We start from the raw sequence: 22,524 nt of genomic DNA, 5'->3' as shown, positions 1-22,524 counted from the left end.
GTGCAGGGGTGGTGAGAAGATCACCAGAGTCACAGTGGGGAGCAGAACAGGCCAACTGACGAAGTCCACTGCTGAGAGGAGCAGCGGGCGGGTCAGGAGAGGTCTGCTGTGCCATGTGGGTCACCTCCGGGACAGGCAGGTTTCGAAATCTCACTGCAGTAGTTGCTGCCAGCTTGCAGTGCTGCGTCCTAACCCGTTGCACCACCAGGAAGGACCTGGGTTTGCCTTTTTCAGGGACTCTCACATCACGGGTTGTGGTAGCTCAGGCGGGCGCCCCCACTCACGCTTTGTAAGTCCTAAAGTTGAGGCACAAAGAGGTGCAGAGGGACTGTGTGGTGACCCTGGGCTTGCCCTGTTCCAGGTCCGCTAAGGACGGTGTGGCTAGAACATAAAGCCAGAGTCAATAGGGCCCAGATCAGGTGGGGCTGAGAAGCCAGGGCAGGCAGTGTGGACTGGCTTCTAAACTCAGTGAGAATAACCACGGAAGGGTTTTCTGCAGCAAGAAACAAACAATAAAAACCCTCTGATATTTACACGGTGTGTGTGTACATACAAATAAGTGCATGTGTGTATGTGTTCGTGAACACATCCTAGGCATGAAGTGTGCATGTATGTGAATGCTTCTGTGTGTGCATGGACTTGTGGGTCCACGTGTCTCCCCAGTGTTCACGTGTCCCAGGGAGCATACCTCTCTGACACCCGTCAGTGCATCTCTCTCCTTTCTTGGACAGATTCTCAAACTTTGCCCGAAGAAGAAGAGCTCCTCCACCTACACGTTCTGCAAATCGGTCGGCCTCCTGGGCATGCAGTTCCACCTCTTTGAGAACGAATGTAAGTGCCCGTCAGCCCAGGGGGGTGGCAGAGGGCAGTGGGGGCGAAGTGAGGGAGACCGTGGCTTGGAGGGAGCGGGCAAAGTCGGTGCCCCAAAAGCCGGGTCCATGCTCCCTGTTGGGTGGGCTGCAGTTTCACCTCTGCCGTTCACCATCCTGGCGTGGGGGTTCGCAGATTATTCTCATGGCATCACCCTGGTGACCCCGCTCTCGGGCTCTGAGAAGAAGCAAGTGCTGCATTTCTGCGCCCTCGGCTCAGATGAGATGCAGAAGTTCGTGGAGGACCTGAAGGAGTCCATCGCCGAGGTGACAGAGCTGGAGCAGATCCGGATAGAGTGTAAGGACGCGGGCACAGGAGCTCTCTGAGGTGGTGGGCAGCGTGGGCAGGTTCTGGCCAGCAGGGACAGGGTGGCCCGTGGGCGCACCTCACCGTGTCTCTTTGCCGGCTTTGGAGTGAGTGCGGGCTGGGTCACAGAGCTCGTGCTATGCAAACCTCCCCTCCTCCAGCCTCCTTGCCCCACCTCCACCCCGCATGGGTGCCCTGGTCTCCACCATTAAAGTGAGGTACACTGGCGTGCACAAGCGTGACCAGGTGTGGGGCTGCAGGAAAAGCCCCTCAGAACAGAGGACTCTGCTGTGTTTGACACAAACGACCAATCGGGCAAACCAGAGGCCTCGGGGCGAGGGCGCCTCCTTCTCGCCACTGTCTTTCATGCAGGCAAGGGTCACCTGGTACATCTGGCTGTTTTTTTTAAATTTCTTTTAATCTAGAAGAGTAGATTAAATTTCAGTTTTTTATAACCTGGTCTTTTTGAAGAGTCCAGGCCCCTTCACCTTGGAGCCTTGGCTCTTGACGGTGCTAGTTCAGGCATTTCAGAAAACAGCCGAGCTTCGGCGAATGTCCAGGTATGTCCAGGCAGTTTACAGGTGGTTTATTGGTTGTTCTTTGGTATAAGAAAAGAGCAGGGATGGTCCGAAGGTTTCACTGTCTAAGTATTGCAGTAGCTTACGATAGCTCTTAAATGAAAAAATTAAAAATGTGTTCAGAAACTAAACCGGAAAATAAATACGGGCATCAGATCAGCCTCCTGTGGTCACTTAGCTGAAAGGTATTTCTAAATTAATGCAAACCGCTAGGCCACAGGAAAGGCAGCCGAGTTTTGAACTGGGCACATAGGACTGCATTTGATCATCTTTTTTGGAATGCCAACCCGATCCAGGACAGTTTCTTTCTATTCCAGTAACCCTCACAGTGACCCTGTGAGATGCACTGTCCCATTTTATAGACGAGACTCAGAGAAATTAAGGGAAGTCACACGGGGGCCCTGGCGTCTGCGTTTCCGTCTGATTCTGGCCCTGCCACCCCGAGAGGGAATGGGTTCTGTAATTTCCCAGAACAACAACTAAATTGGGGGCTGTTAAGCACACCCTCTCTCTGCACTCTGCTGACACACTTGAGCTCAGAGGTACAACATAAAGACTGTTCTCAAGGGCTGGCGGGAAGCTCAAAGAAGCCACCTCAGCGGTTTACCTTGACCTTGACCTTGATTCTTAAGGACACAGCCTGAAATGGCTTCACTTCTCTCATTGTCAAAATGTCACAGATGGCTCCACACAGCCCCGGGGAGCCGTGGCGCAAGACTGGCACCAGCATTGTTAGAGGAGGCACGTCTCCCTCCTCAGCCCTGGGAAAGGCACCTCACACCCTGCCCAAGGACAGAGGATTAGACGCTGCCAGAATCTATGTCAAGAGCTCAGTGCAGCTGGGGGTGGGGGCTGGAGCAGGGGAGAAGCAGAGAGAAAGTCTCACCTTTGGCTCTTATTCTTCTGATGGAAAGAGAGGGAAGGAACAGCTGGGAACAGTGCAGGGTCAGGCTGGGAAAGAAAGGGAGACAGAAAAAAGAAACTTCCATTTGCGGAGTACTCACATGCCTGGCACCTGTATTATTTAAATCTGGCAACAACTTTCCATGAAGTGAGTATATCACCCTTACTCTGCCTATAAGGGTTCGGGGTTCCCCAGAGCTTAAGGAAGTGGCCCAGGTTCACACAGGCAGTGACAAAACGAGATTTTCACCCGGTTCCTTGACTCTGAGCTTGTAATTACAAGGCTAATTTCTCCAGAACCCAGAGATCCCGTCAGGGGAGAGGAACAACTCTCAGCTCAGTTTTTTTAAAAATGTAGTATTGCTTGATGGGGTGATTCAGACTGTGAGGACAAGTTGTTCTGTTTTGGGGGTTTGCAGTCCAGCATCCCCAGATTACCGACAACCAGAGAGGCAGAAAGTGGCTCCCAGGAGAGCCGCTGTAATAAAAGGAACTGAGTTATGTCTGAAAAAGACAGGCTGAGGAGTGATTTAATAATGACTGTCAGATCTCCAAGGTAGCAGCTGGCTGCTCCCCAGAACCCCGAGACAAGAACAAGAAGACCCAAGCAGACAGTCAGGAAAGGAGGTGCTGGTTGAACAGAGCCAGGTCCTGGCCGGCGGGCTGTGTGGTGCTGATATCCGAGGGGATGCAGGTCTCTGCCACAGAAAACCATGTGGCCACTCACTCAGCCAGCCAGTGGGCTCAGGCCCGGGCACTGTGGGCATTAGCTGGGCTGGCTGATGTCACCAAGGTGAGCTGTGCCAGGGCGTCTCACACCTTATCACCTAAGCTGTGTTTGTTGAGCACTAGCACAAACCAGACCTATCGTCAGTGAAGTCTTATGTTTCCTCATGAAATCCTCATGGTGACGCGTGGAGGCCCTGCTGTCCACTAAAGGGAGGCCTGGAGGCTTGACAGGCTGTAAGTTCCCTAAGGTCATACAGGTGGGCATGAGCAGAACAGGGATTTGAGCTCCCTCCTCTTAGCCTCTCACCTGCCTCTCCCCCTTGAAGCAGGTGTGACCATCGCTACCGACAGATGAGGAAACTGAGGCCTAGTGGGTGTCACTTGCCACGAGGTGGGCTTGCAGACTCCAGAGTCCATGCTTTGCAGCATGTACCAGGAAGCCTGTCTCCTCCTCTTCGTGTGCTTCCCTTCACTGCTGGTCTTGTCTCTGTGTGAGGGATTAGAGTTTCTCCCTGTTCACGGGCCTCTCCTTCCTTAGGGGAGCTGGAGAAGCAGCAGGCAGTAAAGACGCTCTCCTTCAAGTCCAGTGGAGCCCAGGGGGACCCACAGTCAAAGCAGGGATCGCCGACAGGTGAGCTGGGCTTTGCTCCCCAGTTCCAGACCCCAGGCCCCCCATGGAGGGGACCCACCCTGTCAGGGGGTGGGTGGGTGTTTCTGGAGAATTTGGGTGCACGCATGGCTCTTATCACAGCCCTTTCTGCAGAGGGCTCCAGGCTTCATCTCCTGGGGCCAGAGGGAGGAAGGTGAAGGAGTAATGTGCTAATGTACAAATTACACTTAAGCACCAGGTCTCTTAAATCAGGCCAAGTCCCGAGCCCCGGGGACTGATTAGAGACAGGTTGTGAGAAAAATGGCTATGTCTGTGGGGAGGGGTCTCCGGGGAAAATGGGGGGGGGTGATCAGAAGGGTTGGAAGTCTTGATTTACCCTATAAAGTCCTTTCCCTAGTGAGCACCTTCTAATCGCAGGTCCAGAATCAGTCTACCCCCAACATCCAGATAAACCCTCAAGTCCAGTTTCTGCAATGGCTTCTGCAAATTGAATTATTCGCCCCAGACAAGTCAAATCAGCTTCAGATTTTGTGCCAGCTTAGTCCTGCTTCCTTCCACCCATGGGCATCCTCCTCCCCTTCTGTTTACCTCTTGCCCTTCCACACCACACCCTCACTGCATCTCCACTGCCCCTGTCCCATGGGTGGGACCTGGTGGCATGAGAATGAGACCCCATCCCAGCAACACCCAGCGAACCACGCACAACCGCTCGCTCTTCATTCTTAAAGTCTTACATTTGACCAGCACCGATCGAGCACCGGCTGTGTGCCCTGTGCTGAACACTGGAAAACAGGACATTAGCTTGAGCTTAGAAACTGTTGGGCCCTGACCCTCAGCAGCCGGCCGAGACTTTGGACAGACAGCCTCCCAGGACGGTCGCATCAGTGGGCGACGCCATCCATTACCTCATGGAGAGCCTCACTGTGATGTCACCTCCTGCACGCCATGACGCATTCATGGTTTCCAGCCGCCCCTTCATTTCTCTCTCGCCCTCGTGCATGGGTCATTGCCTGTTTTCACAGCTGCTCACACTCCAGAGCTAAACCTCTGCATGGCCCCACTCTCTGCTTCCCAAGCCGCCTCCTTTGGCAGCGGCTGCATGTCCCCAGGGCCTTGTCTATCCGGTGTCTCCACCCTGCAGGGCTCTTTGGTCCCAGACAATAGCACAGCAGAGGGATGAGCATTGCCAGGGAACTGGCCCCCCCACCCCCACCCCCCAAGGGCTCTGAGAAATCAGACGACTCCAGCAGAGGGGCCCAGGTGGTGCCTGCTGGTGAAGTAGGAGCTGCGGGGTTGGGGGTGCCTGAGTCAGAGAAAGTCATTAAACTGTTGGGGTCCGCAGGGTCCTGGCGCTGTGCCAGCCCAGCTAGAAAGCCCCGGTGGCAGCTCCCGAGCCATCATCCGCTCTTACGTGTGCCAGGCCGGGCGGTGAGCGCTGGACGCAGGGCTCAGCACACAGTCTGCATCCATCAGCCAAAGCGGCAGGTGCAGGAGCACAAAAGGGCCATAGCCCCTCCTTTAAGCGGCCTGTGGCTGAAGGTGACAAATTGACATGGTGGCTTTAAACACGGTGTGTCTGGGAGCCAAGAACCAGTGCCGCCCCCACTGCGCATATCGGGAAGCTTTGACTATGGCGAACTGGGTCTCAGCAGTGCCAGAAAGAACGGCAGAGACCTTCTAGTCTGCAGAAGCCCAGAGAGGGATAGCACTTTGCCCCGAGGTCACACAGCACAGCGGCAAGGGGGCAGCACTGGCCGACTTGCTGCTGGCTGTTCCCAGCTGTCTCTCGCGTCTCGGACCACTGCCCCGGAGACTTTGTCCACACAATTAGCTGCAGAGCTGCTGGGTCTGGGGGAGGAGGGAAGCGGATACGCAGGGATTATGTTGAGATGGGCAGAGAATGAGCCCTGTGCTCTTTGCATTCAAAGCCAAAAGGGATGCTGTGCTGGGGGAGAGGCCGGAGGAGAGCTCGGTGGAGGTAAGTGGAGACCTGGCCGCCCAGGTGAGTGACTCTGTGGCCCCACTTGTCCTACTTCTCACCGTTTCTGTTGTTTCTCTTCTCAGGTATTAATCAATGCCTCCCCAGCCCGACTCACCATTTTACCAATTTCAAGAGATACAATTAAAAGTTACTGCTAGCATGGGGATGCCACTGTTGCAGCGCCCAGTTAAGCCACAGCACTCCCCACTCCCCACCCTGCCCGGCCTGCCCCAGCCGCCCAGCTCCCACACTGACCCCGCAGATCTGAAGCCCGTGACCCGGCCCACCCGGCGCCAGCCCACTCCCCCAGCACCCGCTCACGGCCTAATGCGCGCAGTATCAGAGCCCCCACCCCGACACCCCTTCCCCAAGTCCTCCCGTTCTGCGTCTCACCCCTTAAGTCAAGTCCCCAGATGGTCACTTTGGGGGCAGACCCTGTCCTCCCGGAGAAGCTGGAGGTTGAGAATGGGGACAGCTGGGAGGGGAGCTTCTCCCGGACGCACTGGCCCACCGGCGGGCCATGGGGTAGGGTGCGCGGCAGACGGCGAGCAGAAGCTGTGTCGGGGTTGCCTTCTGTGGCCAGGCCTGTTGCATCTGAAGTAGTCTGTGCAGGTTGGAGGGCCGGAGAAACCACCCCCGAGCCACATGGGAAGGGGCTGGAGAAGCTGGCCGGCTCCATGCCCCAAAGGGTCACCTGAGGGGAGGCGTGCAGGGGCTCCTGCAAGCCCTGCTGAGCCCCAGCCCTCCCTACCAGCCCCCTTTGCCTGCCCACCAGCACCCCACAGGCCTCTGCCAGGCCTCCAGGGTCCACCAGGTGCTCCACAGTCACCTCCTTCCCCGTACCCGCTCGGAGCCTGAGGAGCCCCACCGAGAGGTCTAGGGGAGGAGCCCTGCCACGAGCCCTGCCACGAGCCTGACTAAGCTCTGGGAAGCCCCAGGACACCCGGGGAACCCAGCTCCTTGTCTCCCCATGGCCCCCCAGCCCCCACACACCTGTGTCTGGAGGTGGCACCTTACACGGAGGAGCTTCCTGCCCCAGCAGCTGACCAGCCCCCAGGGTGGGTATTCCATCCCCTGCCCCCCTCTCTCCCCATCTCCCTGCAGCCACCATTCTCTAGCCTTGCAGATAAACACAGGCCGTTCCCAGCCCTCCGGCCTTTCCTGCCAGCTCTGCCGCGCCTGACCTGCCTAGGGAGGACCCGCACTCATGGCCTGCCCAGGCTGTGCGGCTGTCTGCAAGGCTGCCGCCCTCGGCTAGCCCTGCAGCCTCTGCTCCCCCACAGGGGGCAGCCTCGCGCCCCTGGCCTCTCAGCTGGACCCCGGCTCTCTCCACCCTCTGTCCATCACTGCCTGGCCGAGACCCTCTGGCAGGCGCTTCTCCATCCTCTCTGAGCTGTTCTGACTGGCTACTCATGTTCCATGCTCCTCTCTCTCCCTACTGCTTCCTTCTTTCCTTCATCCGCAGGGAATGAGAAGGGGTCAGAACGAGACCGTAGTTCGCTGTCACTTCCTGTCTGTCACTCATTGATCATTGACGATAAAGGATCCGGGCTGGGTGGGGAGGAGGGGGTCAGAAATCTAGGGGGTCGGGGTGAAGAGGGGCTGCAGGAAGGGGAGCCTCAAGCTGTACCGGGCAGCTGGGGAGGAGGAGAAAGTGGGGTCCATGGGTGTGGTCAGGGCCACCAGGCATCGGGGGAGCAGCCGAAGCCACACAGCTGCCGGCTGTCTCAGGCCACCGATGTCCCCAGGGCGTGGCCAGAGTCCAGCTGGGGAGAGGCAGAGAGGGCAGAGGCCTTCTTCCCGAAGGAGGGCCTTTGCGGGGGGACCCCAGCATGCTCCCCACTTGCCTGTGCAGGGCACTGAGAGGTTCAGGGCACCTTCATTTAATTCTGAGCATCTCAGACCTAGAAAGTGCTACTGGGGTTGCAGGTGAGAATGAAGGGCAAAGCCTGCCTTAGGCTGAACATGGCGGGGGCGGGGGGCTTCGTGAATGAAGGGCGGGCAGGCCGGGGTGAGGAGAGTCCCCACAGGGCCGGCACAGAGCCAAGAAAAGGGGTCCTGAAATTGCACCACTTGCCAGTAAACAAGACTGGGGTCTGCTGGTTTAGGGCTTCAGTTAGTTTTGGATTGGGCCATCCTGGTCTGCGTCTGGAGACTAGATCCCCTCCGCTACGGCCTCAGTTTCCCCCCTGTGATTGCAGCAGCCAGTCCTGGTGGTGGAACCCAGGGCTGTGAGAAGCACCCGCAGGCGCAAAATGATGTAAAAATAAACTATTATATCAATGAAAGGGGCTCAGCCTTCCCCCAAGAACCCAGGGTTTGAGTAGATCTCAGCCACATAGCTGAGAGCCTGTGGGTGCGGTGAGGATTACATCCCTCTCCTTCCAGAATCCTCTAGCCTCCCACCTGTCCATTCTTCCTTCCCCTGTTAGCAAGAGTGGACCAGGGCCTCCATGGGCTGAGGGAGAGCCTCCCTCCTCACGCCTGCCCAGAGGGTAAAGATGAGACTCTCTCGGGACACCCCTGCCTGCAAGGGAACAAACTTAACCAGGATGTAAGCTGGACCCGAAAGGCCAGTGGGGGCCCAAGTCTGACCTTGGCCCAAACTGCTCTTAAATAATGCATGACCTGATCTCGGGGAGTCTGAGCGATGGCGTTCGGGCGACCCCTTCAGGAGTCCCTGAAGGCATTTTGGGATTTGGGCCCGTTTTCGATTCCGCAGTGATGAGCCTTTGGACAGGCTTTGGGAGGAGAGTGGCCATTTCTAGTCCGTTTGTCCCTTGGGGGCAGGGAGGGGTAGGGACTGTTTGTTCATCTTGCTTTTCAAATTTGAGGTCGGTGGAGAGGGAGGTGGGAAGAAGCGCACCCCTGACCCAGAGCCCCTCCAGCAGATCCATGAATTCAGCCTGCCCAGCCTCGGGGAGATCTGAGTCCCTGGGCCCAGCCCTTCTCACAGATGAGGAGACTGAGGCTGCTCAGGGCCCATGGAGGCTCTGGACACCTCTGCTGGCAGCCAGTTTCCTGGGCGGAGAGGTGGGAAGAGCACCGAGTGCCCAAGCCAGGGCTGAGAGTGGGGAGGGAGGCACAGGGGGCCAGTCCTAGCAGCTGGGAATTAGTCTTGTAACATTTCATGCTTCTCTGGCTGTTTCTAAACTAGGTGTCAATTCACAACAGGCTTCAAACGTCCCAGCACAGCCCGGGGCTGGGGCCCGAGAGGGGAGCGCCGGTGCCAGACCTGCAGCCTAGCCCCTTGCGAGAGCAGCCCCCGCCGAGGCCGCCACCGCCACCCACACCCCCGGGCACCCTGGTGCAGTGCCAGCAGATTGTCAAGGTCATTGTCCTGGACAAGCCCTGCTTGGCCCGCATGGAGCCCCTGCTGAGCCAGGCTCTGTCCTGCTACGCCTCCTCATCCTCCGGCTCCTGTGGCTCCACACCCCTGGGGGGCCCGGGCTCCCCCGCCAAGGTCACCCACCAGCCTCCGCTGCCCCCACCCCCGCCCCCCTACAACCACCCGCACCAGTTCTGCCCCCCGGGCTCCCTGCTGCACAGGCGCCGGTACTCCAGTGGCTCTCGGAGCCTGGTGTAGACTCTGCCGAGTGTTGCTGCCCCGGGGAGGGGGGGCTCTCGCTGCCAGGGGTCCCGGGCTGCCCAACAGCCCGACGGCCCCTTCGCTGCTCCCCGACCCCTGGCACGATTCATTCCTGGTCACCAATCACTGTTTTGGAGAGAACCCCAACCCTGAGACCGGGGTTTGCCTCACCCAGCCACACTGCTCCTTCTCCCAAATCTGGAGCCGCCTCACTGTCCGGGGTGCACAGCTAGACGCGGCCCAGTCCTCTACTGCTGCCACCACTGGGCCGTTGGACGATGGACTGAAGTGACCAGGCTGCCCGCCCCAGCACGGGCACCTCACTGTCTGGGTGAGGGTTGGCCCTGCGTCCCTGGAGGAACGGAAGAGGGGGGGCTTTCTCTATGGCTGCTGCTCCCCCTGAGCCCACGGGCTGCAGAGGCTGTGGCCCCACTGCAGGGGTGTGGGCTGTCTGACCGCCCCTCCCCACCGCCCGGCCTCCTGCTTTCTCGGGAGCTGGGGCCCAGCCTGCGCGGGCTGCCCGGACTCCAGGAAGGCGTCCAGAAAGGAAAGGGGACACGGGCACCCTTAGCTCTTAGACAGCAGGGCTGCGCCACAGTGACATCACCTATCTTCCAAATGCACCCGCAAAGAGCTTCTTCATTCCTAGTCCCCCAGTGACCCCAGCCAGCACCGAGGGTGCCGGGGGCGTAAACGTAAACACAGCTGCGACCAGGTTAACTTCTTCCATTGCGGCAGCAGCCCTGGGCACATCAGCAGCAGAGGTAGCATTTGGGCCGGGCAAAGGCTCTTTCTGCTTGCCCCGTGGTCTCCAGTGGGTGTAGAAGTGGGTGGGAGGCAGTGCTCAGAAGCTCCTGCATCCCCCACTGCTCCCCAAGCTAGCCCCTCTGCCTTTACAACCCCCCTCCAAGGCACCAGAACCCCTCTGTCAGGGGTGGCTAGGAGAGGCACTGCACCCTCAAAATTGCAATACGGAGCCAGCAGGGTTGGCTGGCCGCCCCAGGGCGAGTGGCACCAGGGCCCGGCTTCCTGCAGCCCCACACACTGGTAGAGCAGCAGGAGTCCTCGGGTGGTGCCATGGCCACCCACGCTGGCCCTTCCGGAGGTGTGGTCTAAGCCAGGCTGGACTCTCCAGTCCTGAGCCAGAAACTCATTGCTGTCCACTGTTAAGATCTCCTCCAATGTGGAGTCTGCTTTCAAAGCACCCAAAGAGATGAACAGCCCTTTGGCCAAGTCTACCGCGAGCTGGCTCCTTCGCCCTTCCCCAGTCCCAGCTGCAGCGCCCCGGGCTGCAGGGAGGCCCAGGCCCTGCCTGCTCTCAGAGGCCCGCCCACCTAGTTTCCCATGTCTGTGTGGTCACTAGGTGTCACCCAGCAGGTCCTCTGGTCTTGTCTGTCAGCCCCGTTTCCACACTCGGGAACAGTGTGCTGTCTTTACCCACCAAGGTCTGTGGTCTGCTCCCCCACCATGTTACCCGACCCCTCTCCTGCGTCTTTTCCATAATGGGGACCCCCGATTGTAGCTTTTCACAGTGGAGGGGCTGGCAGATGGGGTGCACTCATGTAGATGCCTGGAATATCCTTGGTCTCCGATGGAGAGGGGAGGCTGGGCGGCAGATGCCAGGAGCTTCAAGGGAAGTGGAGTTGTGGTGACGGGGGACCAAATCTTGAGTGAGGGGGCAGGGAAAGAATAGGTGTGTGGATGGGAGGTCGGGGGTATGAGCTCAAGGAATAGGAGCCAGGAGGTGCGGGGGCCATGAGGTCAGGGTGCTGTGGAAGAGGCGCTTCGGCCCCTCATCACCTGTTCCCATAGTGAACTGACCTCTGCTGAAGCCTTGACCTTCTTCATTGGGAGAGCAGAGTGTGTGGGTGCGTGCGTGGCTCTCCGAGACTGGCTGCTCAGATGTCTCTGCCCTTCCCCAGCCAGGGGCTCCCCGCCAGCCCCTTGCTGCCCTGGGCCCCAGTGGCAGTGCAGAAGACCCCCATCTTGGAAGCAGGTGGCCCTGTCAGTGCACAAAGCTGAGCTGTGAGGCTTCTAGGCCCCTGGCCCGGGGCGGGGTGCAGCTGGCCCTCTTCACCGTGGAGGAAGCTAGCGCCTGTCACCTCCTGCTCAATCAGCAACAGGCCATGGTTGGGACCCTGCTCTGTCCCCGTCCCCAGGGACCTGCAACCAGCCTTGTGACCCTGTGGCCTCAGCGACGTCAGGGCTGTGAGCCCTCTCAGAGGGCTGGAGAAGCCCTGAGGAGACTGTGCTGACAGTGGGGGTGCGCTGGGCCACCCCGCACAGCCTCCTGGGTGCAGACCCAAGTACCCCAAGATGGCGCCACGCATAACTCTCTAGGCCTTACACTGGGGAACTGGACCCCTCTCTCAATTGTCCATTGGGCCCCAACTCCAGAATTAGGAGTGGGAGGCGCAGTTAACTCTCCCACCCACTTTCGGGCAGTCCCACCTCCAGACCTGGGCCCAGAGCCTGCCCTGGCAGCTCCTCCTGGAGGCCCGCCTGCCTGTCTCCAAAGGCACACACGCACCCGAGCCCGAGTCCTGGACCCAGGTACCCTGACACCCCACCCCACCTGTTCCCTCCTAGCCTGCCAGAATGTCTCTTTGTGCCCAGTAAGCTTCCCTGGTAACCACCGTCCCTCTGTGCTGTGTTCTGCTGTACAGACCTTCTTGCTGTTCCCCACCCCCACCCACATCTGCCCCTTCACCCATTGGAGAGAAAACTCTCTAGGGAAAGGCAGGGTGGCTGCACCCAGCGACTAATCCAAATGGCAAATATTTTGTAACAAAATAGCCCAGAGGTATTTTATCTGTTCACTTCATAGAGTTTTAGAGATTATATTGAAATATGTCACTTGAACAAACAATGCTGTTTCTGCTTCTTTTGTTTGCTAAAGTGGGGGTGGTAACCTTAAATTGGAGCCTCTCACTGATCAGAGTTGAAGGATCAGAGTTGAGGGGTGGCCAGGAGGCCAGGCCCTCTGACCACAGTCGTGTCAGAGGGACGCCAGGACGCGGGGTCTTCTGACCACAGGAGTGTTGGGGACGCTGGGACACCAGGCCTCTGACCACAGTCATGTCGGGGTGACACTCCAGGCCTCTCCTGGGAAGCCCTTTCTTAAACAAATGAGGCTTAGATTCTGGGATACAGCTGACAGATGGGCATTGGGTCAGAGCTGGGGCTGCAGGACCCCAACACTACTGCAGGGTACAGGCACCCTGTAGCCAGAGGCGAGGGGGCTGCAAAGGAGACAGCTGGTTTTGAAGGCAGAAGCACCATTACTGCCCATGCGCGTCCTGGCAGAGTGAGGGGTGAGGGAGCTGCGTAAGACCCTGTCTGTCCTGCCTCACTTTCTGCAATGAAAAGTTGGGGTACAGTTAGGGGTTGGGGCCTCCCGCACATGTTTGATCACCAGCAGTAGGTGATTTTCACCAGACATCAGCTCCCAAAGCTTGACCTTCTCATTGTGGGATCTTGTTTGACAAGCCCTGGGATGTGCCTAGCTGAAGTGGTGGGGGGCGAGGGGAGAAAGGTTGAGGTGAAGGAGTGGGGAGGTATATGGAGTCAGAGTGCACAGAGCAAGCATTTCCGAGCACGGCACTTCCCGCCCCCCAACTCCCCCACTCAGTTGCACCACGTCCCCTGCCAAGTGCTGGAAGCGAAGCCAGAGGAAACTGCTGGAACAGACTGAACCAGAGGCTCGGGCAAGCGAGCACAGCCAGACCTGGTACACAGACAGGGTTTTCACAGACACAATTTCTCCCGGCCAAGCAAAGAGGAAAGAACCTTCTGGCAAAGCCACAGCTTCAGAGGCACCCTATAGTAGAACAGCTTGCTAGAATGGCTGATCTGGGGGGATCCCCGCAAGCAGGACAGGCAGTCCTCCTGACCACCCAGAAATCCAGAGATCGCCCTAACTGGCTCCCGTTCTGTCTTGTTAAAGTAAAAGGGAACATTAGCCTCATCCTCCATCCAGGAAGCAGGAAATTCCAGAAGCTTGGGGCCAGCTATGACCTGTTCCATCTGGGAATTCTCTGACCCAGAAAGCTGAGGCTCGGCCCCTAGGGAGCACCCCAGAGGGCTCCAGCTCAGCCCAGGGGTGGGAGAGGGCCTGGAGCCAAAAGGGGCCCCTGATGTCTGTGGGCAGGGGGCTGCCTCGCCTTTTCCAAGTCCACTTGGCCCGTGAGGTTATCTGTGGGCATCAGCCAGGTCTCCAGTCAGAGAGGGAACCGGGGCTGCCAGAGCCTCAGATGTAGCCGCACAGGGCAGCAGTCAGCCCTTCGGCCTTGCAGGGAAACGGAGAGATGTTTCTGGTGATGGGTCCCCGGACAGAGGGGCTTCTGGCTGAGAGCAATGAGCCAGAATCAGCCGCTGGTGCAAGGAGCCAGGAAGAATTCGGCCAGTTTAAAGTCACGCAGGTGCACCAGGTGCTGGCGGTGATGCCGTGCTGCAGAGTGACTGGGTCACACTTCTGCTCCCCAGGGTCATGCTGGGTGGGGGCATCAAAATAAACAGGGGACCCTTTTCACAAGTGGTGGGGCAGTAGAGGTGAAGATTTCAAGGAGAGGATTATTTTCAAGCAAACATTCATTCAAATAAACATTAGGAGGGAAACTCAGCAAAGGTGAGGTGAGCAATTTACCTGCGGGCAGGTGAGCTGTGTGCGGCTCCTCCGTGGGGTGGAGTGAGCACAGCTTTGGAGGCAGGAACGAAGCTAAAGGGCTGTTTCCTGGCATAGGAATTTACTTACTTGGAAGTTCTTAATAAATCTTTCTCGGGAGCATTTAAAAACCACCTTTAGAGGAAATAATAAAATCAGGCTTCTAGAAAATCCACAACAGATGGTCATCGTACCTGTGAGGAGGAGTAAGTAACTCAACTCAGGGAGCCGTGAAGTGGGGACTGCTGGGGGAGGGCCCGGGCACCGCTGCAGACCCAGGGGACAAGCAGCGGCCGCAGAAGAGCCTGACCCCATCGGAGGAGCTGCCCAGGGCCTGCAGGGAAGCTCTCCCCTCCTCACTACTACACGCCAAGTGGGCCCAGGCTTGTCATTTGAAGTAATAGCAGGATGGACTCCATGGCCCATTACCCACCCAGCACCCGGCTGACAACCTTTCACACCTCAGCATGAACCACATAAAACTGCACTAAGATTGATTTCTCCCTGGCAGGGCTGGCGACCCCTCTGGGCCTTGTCTCTCCTCGGTCCCCAGCCCCGACAGCCATGGCTAATTGATCAGGTGTCACCATCTATCAATGTAGGTTGACGCTCAGGATGAAATAACCTGGCACCAGCAGGCCTGGCCCCTCAGCGTCCTGTTGCGCCACCTTGACGCCAGGTACTTGGAGGGGAGGCCTAGGCGACAGGAGGCGGGTGAGGCAGGTTGTGGGCCGCCCGCCCCTCACACGCACTGTTACCGAGTCATGGAAATGGTTCTGGCACCGGCGCTTGCTTTTTTCATTTGCTCACCAGAGCTTTGCCCTGCAATGCTCCGGCAGTGATCCCAGGTACCCTGTCCACTCCCTGTCCATGGGCGCCCTTCCATGCTCCACTCACCCACCACCTGCCACTCCCTCTCCTCTGCCCCTCAGAGCAAACCAGTCAAGTCCCAGTGCAGCCCAGCTCACAGTGTGGGGAGCATGAGGGGAGCTCTCCAGCCCAGGACAAAGCAGGTACCGCGGCCCCAGCACTGGCCCCTAGTGGGACAGGTGTCCCCCAGAAGGTGAGCCCCGCTCAGGCCCAGTGGCCTGCAGGCTGAGTCCTTGCCGGCCCCCATTTCCCTTCCCAGGAAGGCGGCCAGCCTCAGGGTAGCCCCCATGTCCTAGCTTGGAGCCCAAACTGAACCCTGCTGGAAAATTCCATCCTGGAGAGGCTGGAGGATGAGGGAACAGGGTGTAGGAGATGGGGAGGAGGGATGAGAACTCTTTCCTCACTTGCTTCTTCCATCCTCCCTGCAGGTCTGGGTCGCTTCTTTCCCAAGGGATCCCCCACCCCCACCCCGCTAGCCAGCCCCCTGCAACTCGGCACTTCCGGCTCCCACGATCCTGGAGAATCTCAAGGCAGGATCTGGAGATGATGGGAACCGGTCACAGGAAGACAGGGACCACCAGAAGCTGCTCTTGTTCCCACATTCCCAACTTCCCTGGGCAGAACTTCTCCCCCAGGAACCCCCAATCTTTTTTTCCTTCCAAGATATCTGGACAAGAAGTAGCCCCCCCCCCTTGAGTCCCACAGAGGAGTAGGAGAAGGGGTAAGGGAATGTGGGCCCCATCACAGGGCATCAGAGTCCCCACATGTCAGACCTGGAAGCAGGCAGCTTGGGGAGACAAGCCACTTCCTTTCACACGTAGGGAGACGGTCGAACGTCAGAAGTGACAAGAAAACAACAGAAAGGAAGTTCAAGCAGGTGAAATGGGTGCCGGTTCAAGAGGTGTGAGCTCCCAGCTTTAAAATAAAAAGTCATGGGGTTGTGACACAGCACAGGGACTAGCGTCTCTCTGTCTCTCTCCTCTCTCTCTCTCTCTCTCTCTCACACACACACACACACTATGTGCACATATATAGCATCGCCCAGCAGGGATGTTGTACACAATGTGAATATGCTTAATGACTGTCAACCGGACAATCAAAAATGGTTAAAATGGTCAATGGGGGCCTCCCTGGTGGTGCAACAGGTTAAAGCACAGCACTAAGAAGCTAAGGCCACTGCAGCATGAGTTCGATCCCCACCCCGGAGGTGACCCACATGGCGCAGCAAACCTCTCCTGACCCGCCCGCTGCTCCCCTCAGCAGTGCACTTTGTTGATCTGCCTATTGTGCTCCCCACTCTGTCTCTGGTGAAGCCTCTCACTGCCCTGCACCTCTGGCCTGTACCCCAGTTCTGTATGTATACATAAATAAATCTTTTTTTTTTTTAAAAAAGAAAAGGTCCATGGGCCAGGACAGGAGTGGGAAGAGCACAAGGGACTATGGTGATGGTGCAGGGAAGAACTGGGAATTTCATAGGGAAACCAGACATTGTACAAAAATGAAGGATGATGTAATGAATATAGTTAAAAAAAAAAAAAGATACATGGAGTGAAAGAAAGAAACAACAGAGAGACCCCAAAGTAAATAAAAGAAACAAAAGAAACTAAAGACAAAATAAAAAATGAGATAGATAATAAATTGGTGGAAGGAAGTCAAGGGGATCACAATCGAGATGAAAAAAAATGCACAAATGTTGAATGATGTAAAAAAAAAAATACATGTACAATAGAAAGAGTGAGCGAAGACGTTAGTTGTAAGAAATGACAATAACATCAGCAAACCTCTCGTGGGACTGGTTATGAAACAGTCAGCCCAGGTCCCTATGGGGTGTGGACAAGGCAGGTGTAAGTCTCTGCTGCAGAGATGTTTGCTGAATAGAGCACTACAGGCCCTCCCTGGGGGCGCAACGGGTTAAAGTTCTGCACTGCAAGTGAGGTTCAGACGCCTCAGTGGGAGTTGGATCCCCGCCCCGGAGGTGACCCACATGGTGCAGCAGACCTCTCCTGACACACCTGTGGTTTGCCTCACAGTTTGTCCATCTGCTCCCCACTCTGTCTCTGGTGAATCCCCTCACTGCCCCTGCTCCTCTGGCCAGTACCCCAGTTCTGTATGCACAAATAAATAAATCTTTTTTTAAAAAAATAGAGCACTACAAAAAAACAACAAACCAGACAGCACTACGTTTGCAAATCTCCACAAGAGAGCACGATCCCAGAAAACTCTCCAAAACTCGCTCATGAACAGATGACGTTACGAAATTTTACTTTATATTCAAGGAATGGATAAATCCAATCTCCTATTTGTGCTTTCAGAAAAGCGAAAAAGAAAGAAAATCCCCAAACGCTTTTTGAAGCATCTTCTGTAAAAACAAAAATGAAGCCAGACTCGGATAATAAGCAGCAGGAAAGATAAGCCACTCTTGCTAATGAGCATAAAACAAAAGCCGTAAATAAACTTCTAACAAGCTGTATGCAGCAATAGGATGCACCATGACTGAGGTTTGCGCCGGGAGTGAAAAGACGGCTCAATATTAGAATCTATCCCTACTGTTCAACCTGTTACTGGGGCACCTCAATGTGAAATGGGTTGGCTGACTGTGGGTCTGCACCTGTGTGCTTAGAAGCTACTTCTAATAACACCCAACTGCAGGCACAGTTAATAAAGGTTAATAAGGGTTTACTTACAAAACAGGGGAAATGAAAGAAGGAATAACTCAGGGAGGAGGAGGGAGAGATAAATTAATGAAGGCGTCCTACCAGTTCCGCTGAGCTGGGCTCCCAATAGCGCACTGAAAGCTAATGAAAAACCAGAGGTGGCCCCCAAGGCCCATGTGTCTGTTCAGACACCAGACCTGGCTGCTTGACTCCGCCCTCAGCTCCCAGCACCCTCCCTTCGGTGGTGAGGACATTATGGGATCTGTAGTCCTTGGTGTCTGGGATCTCTTTGGCCTGGGGTGGGGTTGGGGTCCATAAACCTGTTTGTGGCATTTGCTCTGGACATCCTTCCCCGCCCCAACACTACTAACAGAGTGAATATCCTTTCCCCCAACACTATTAAAAGCGTGAAGGAGAAAAACACTGATGGCGTCAAGAGCTGTAGAAAAAGTAATCAATGCAATTCAATGCTTATTCTCTGTTTTTTAATCTCTTGTGGCAGTAATGGAGGCTGATAATAGCATACAGGGTTCAAATGTACATCATTCTAAATCAACATTACATAGACTACATTTTGTTCATCCTAAATTAATACTTACTATAGATTTTAAAAGCAACTGTAGCCTTGGAACAGAAGAAAACGTCATAGCCTGATCAACTCTTATCGATCATACTTCAGAGTGAGTTACAATTCCCTTCAGCAGGCAGAAGGTGCAGAAGCTGCTCCCCCACCACCCCCTAGCCTAACCCCCTCCTCCAACCCCCCAGCCCCTTCCAGTTACCAGGGACAGAGGAGGGACTGGCATGGAGGAGGAACCTGGCTTTGCTCCTAGAATATCCTAAAGCATCAAGAGAGGAGACAACTCTCAACTAAGCTCAGAGCACAGCCTGGGGCCGGCGAGCACTGCTCCTCCTTTGCCACACTGGCCTGGCCGCTCTGGCCACCTTCGGGTCCCCACCTTCCTCCTGGAATCTTCTCTAAACTGACCGGAGTCAACACACTGGCTGCAGACCCTCTGGCCAGGAAGAGCATCTGCCCCCCTTCCCCCAGGCGCTGAGTCTGAGAGAAGAGGCGCCTGGCTCTCCGTGGGCCTTGTCCTGGGTGAGGAGTGACAGGCTGTAGCAGGTGGAGGGTCCTGCCTTGGGCGCCTGAGGGTCTGGCTGCAGGCCCCACCAGCCCTCCGCTGTTCTCCCCTGGCATCTCTGCTGGTGAGTGGTTAACAAGCTCCTCATCCTGTCAGGTCCATTCAGCCCTCCTACATCCCTGAGCTGTTACGTCGCGGGGAGCCACACTCTCGGGGCCATCAGGGAGTAGCATGTGGGGGCTCAGGGGGCAGCCCTCGCCTGCCTGAGAGTGGGGCAAAGGGCCAGGCCCAGGCCAGGGAGGGCCCTGAAGGGCCTGGGCTGGGTGAGGGCATGGGGGAGAGGCAAAGGGCTCAGCCCTCCCTGTCCAGCACGAGGAGGCTTCTGATGAGGGGCCACACCTGACCCTCAATAAGCTGATCTTGTGCTTCGGGGAGCCCTGAGCCTGCATGCATATCTGCTGCTACTTAGCAAATGACTCCAAACTCAGAGACGTGATGCGATAGGATGCTCCATATTTCACTGCGAATCAGGAATTCAAGGTCCTCTGGCTGGGCTTTTCTGGCTTGGGGGGCCCCTTGGCTTACAGCCCATGTCAGCCAGGCCTGCAGCCACTAGAGGCTGGGAGGGGCAGGGGTGTGGAAGCTGGAGGGAGGTTGGGGGTGTGGGGGAGGGTGTGTGCTCACTCTGCAGGGGTTCATGGCAACAAGCTGCAGATAGCCATGGGCTGGAACCCTGTGTTTCTTCCTATGGGCCCCTTTATTGGGCTGCTGGGGTGTCCACATGGCATGGTGACCGGCTTCCCGGAATCAGTGACCTAGAGATCCAGGTGGGAGCACGTGCCTTGTGTGACCCAGCTGCAGGAGCCGCTCCTCGTCACTCAGGTGCTCCCAGCCTGCAGGAGTGACTCCCAGCCTGCACTGGGGCATCAAGGGCAGGTGAGGAGCACAGGGCCTCCTAGGAGGTGAGCCCAGGCGGTGGGGGCAGGCGGCAGGTGGGCTGAGGGCTTTTCAAGGAGCTCCTCTGTGCCTCTGGCAGTTTTAGGACAAGGTGTGAGTCTCTCACCTTGATTATGCCCTTTGCCCACAACCCAGGCTTGGCATCTTCCTTCCAAATTCCACACCTCTCTCCTCCAGGGCCCAGTCGTAGGTGTCCTCTGCACTCCCGCACCTCATACGAATCTGTTACTTTCTCCAGTCCTAAATCCTATTTCCATGATGCTGTCCACTCACCTTGACAGCAAAGGGCTTATCTGACAGGCTGGTAGCTTGGCTCTCTCTCTGGCCCAGTGGGGGCATGGGGGAGGGGTTCTGTCTGAGGCCCAAGAGCCTGCACTGCTGGCAGCACATGACAGAACTGCCGGGCAGAGTTGACACAGAAGAGACAAGAGGTCCTGGCTGCACGTTGAGTTGGCCAGAGAGTGACCTGGTCCTGGAGGGTGGGTTGGGGAGTGACTTGGAGGTGGGGTCCAGACATTTCCTGGAGGCCCCAAACCAGAGCTTGCTCTCCTGAGGCTCTGCATGGAGCAGGGAGGGGGAAGCTGTAAAAGCGGGCTGCCGAGGTAAGGAGCACGTGGCCCTGCCCTGAGAGCCCAGCTCACACAGATGCAGGGAGAGTTCTCTCCTCAGGCTGGGTCCTGCTATTCTCAGCGGAGTGCAAGCATTCAGCACTCTCCCAGCCTGGGCTGGGTGGGAAGGGGCCCAGCACCTTCCTCAGCTCCTGCCCAGGGCAACTTACACTCTGGACAAGGAGAGGGGGCTCCAGAGGGGGCTCCCAGGTGAGGCAGGAGGCAGTGAATCCAAGCCCAGCCCAGTGCCACGGCTTAGCGAGGGGGACATACCCAGCTGAGTAGTTGGGGACAGCAAACCCAGAGACCCCCAGCAGCTTTGGAGAGCCAGTTCCGATGGAAGCCAGCCTGGGAAGGTGGGTGGTGCATGGTGCCCAGAAAGCAGAGACCATCTTAGCCTCAGAGTAGAGGAGAGTGGCCCCCTACAAATGACTTTGTCTAAAATAAGTGGCAAAAGGGGATGATCACTAAGCTCATCTGGATGGACTTGGGAGGCAGAAGAGAGCCCCAACATCAGAAAATTTGACTGGTCCTTTGGGCTTTGAAGGTCACTTTGAAGTGGGGGCTAGAAGAGTCTGATACCAGATCAAACTTGAAGTTAAGCCTGGCCATCAGCCTTCGTTGGGAAACAGAAGTGCTGGAAGGGAGCAGAAAGGGCCAAGGATTAATAAGGAGCATCAGGTGGGATGTCCCTGCATGACCAGAGCGTGGCTCTCCCCTGGTGGCTGCCTCTGAGGCTCTGGGTCCCCTGAGACCACGGGCCTTTGGTTTCCTCCCCCTACTCAAGTCAGGGTTGACCAGCTGGCCCTGGCTCTCAGCTCTTCCTTGAAGGCACAGGTTATAAATTCAAGTACCTTCAAACATGACTTTGAAAAGGTCAGGTATGAAGAACAGGAAGCCTGTGGCGAACTCAGGGCCCCAAGGCATTCACTTAAAAAGCCTTTTAAAAAATATCCGACTAGCCAAACAAGTCATAGCTGCCAGGTGAGGCCTCTGGCAACCTGTTTGAAACTCAAACAGCCTAGGAAGTGAGTTAAAAACAGATCCCAAGATGTAACGCCACACATGGACTTTATGTGCATGTGCGTACACACGCACAAGCAGTAGGAATGGGTTCCATGAGGTGTGCAGCTGGCCTGAAATCCCCTTCCCCGAGCCCCTGCCGGCTCCTTCAGCCCCAACAGGCCCCATGCAGGTCTCTCTGGGCACAGGCCTCTCCATGCTGAGTGCCGGCAGCTACAGGCAGCCCAAGGGAGGAGCTGCAGACCGGCTTGCAGCCACAGCAGCCCCCTGCGCCAGAGCGGAGAGGCCTCTAGACTCCAGAGGGTAAAGCCAGGGGATCTGGAACAGCTGAGAGTACTGGTGGACTTGGGTGCGGTGGGAGAAGACCAGGCAGCAGAGAGGAGTCTGCAGAAGCAGACTTCGACTCAGGTCAGAGTTGGGGTGAGCTTGTGCGCCCTCCTCTGCAGATGGCCAGAACCATGGAACTGCCTACAAGAAATGCTGTTCTCTCGGTGAAAGCACTGAAACTCCAAAGACCCAGCATGCTGAAGAGAGCTGCTTCTGCGTCCATGTCTTCTGCAACAAGCAGGCTCTCCTGGGGGACCCCACTGGGGTCAGAGAAAGGAACATGAAAAACATAGTTGGCTTCCAGAAGGCAAGGTCTCACACAGGGAAGAGAGCTGGCCACCCTGTCCAACTGCCCAATGAGGGCAGGGTGAAGGAGCTTTCCTCCTGCAGGTCAAGGGTGGGCAGGAGGCTGAAACCAGGCTGAGAAGGCGGCACTGCTCCCACATGCCACCAGGTGGCAGCAGAGAGCACCATGCTTGTTCGCTGTGCCCCTGGATCTCATGAATGAGAGCAAGCTTGTTGAAACAGGGCTCCTCTCCAACCCTTTCCCCTAGACCTCTTTCCTTCCACACAAACTAATCCCAGAAGGGCGAACCCAAGAGCACAGAGCAGTCCAGAGGGAGGGAGAAAGGGACTGCCACAAGCCAGGACATCAGCTTGTAGTCAGCCTGCCACCATACTTGTTCTGACAAACTGAAAACCCTTCAGAGAACTAGGTGAAGGCTAATGGGAACTCTGGGGGTGGCCTGGGGGTTCTGGCAGGTGGAACTC

At 56.8% G+C, this 22,524-nt stretch overlaps 1 protein-coding gene across 1 annotated transcript in view; it reads left to right on the top strand.

Moving 5' to 3' along the window:
- Positions 1-12,427, top strand: part of IQSEC3 (IQ motif and Sec7 domain 3) — an 87,808-nt gene extending 75,381 nt beyond the window's left edge. The window contains exons 10-14 of the mRNA XM_012732319.1: positions 732-831; positions 1,006-1,167; positions 3,925-4,017; positions 5,925-5,974; positions 9,135-12,427. Of these exons, the coding sequence (XP_012587773.1) occupies positions 732-831; positions 1,006-1,167; positions 3,925-4,017; positions 5,925-5,974; positions 9,135-9,563 (834 nt within the window). The 3' untranslated portion in view covers positions 9,564-12,427. The remainder of the gene's footprint in view (positions 1-731; positions 832-1,005; positions 1,168-3,924; positions 4,018-5,924; positions 5,975-9,134) is intronic.
- Positions 12,428-22,524: the final 10,097 nt, after the last annotated feature.

The sequence above is a fragment of the Condylura cristata genome, unplaced genomic scaffold (genome assembly GCF_000260355.1).
Source record: "Condylura cristata isolate star-nosed mole 26May11 unplaced genomic scaffold, ConCri1.0 scaffold00034, whole genome shotgun sequence".
Taxonomy (NCBI): domain Eukaryota; kingdom Metazoa; phylum Chordata; class Mammalia; order Eulipotyphla; family Talpidae; genus Condylura; species Condylura cristata.
The sequence above is the reverse complement of the archived record's forward strand: the minus strand, read 5'-3'. Positions and strand labels throughout refer to the sequence as shown.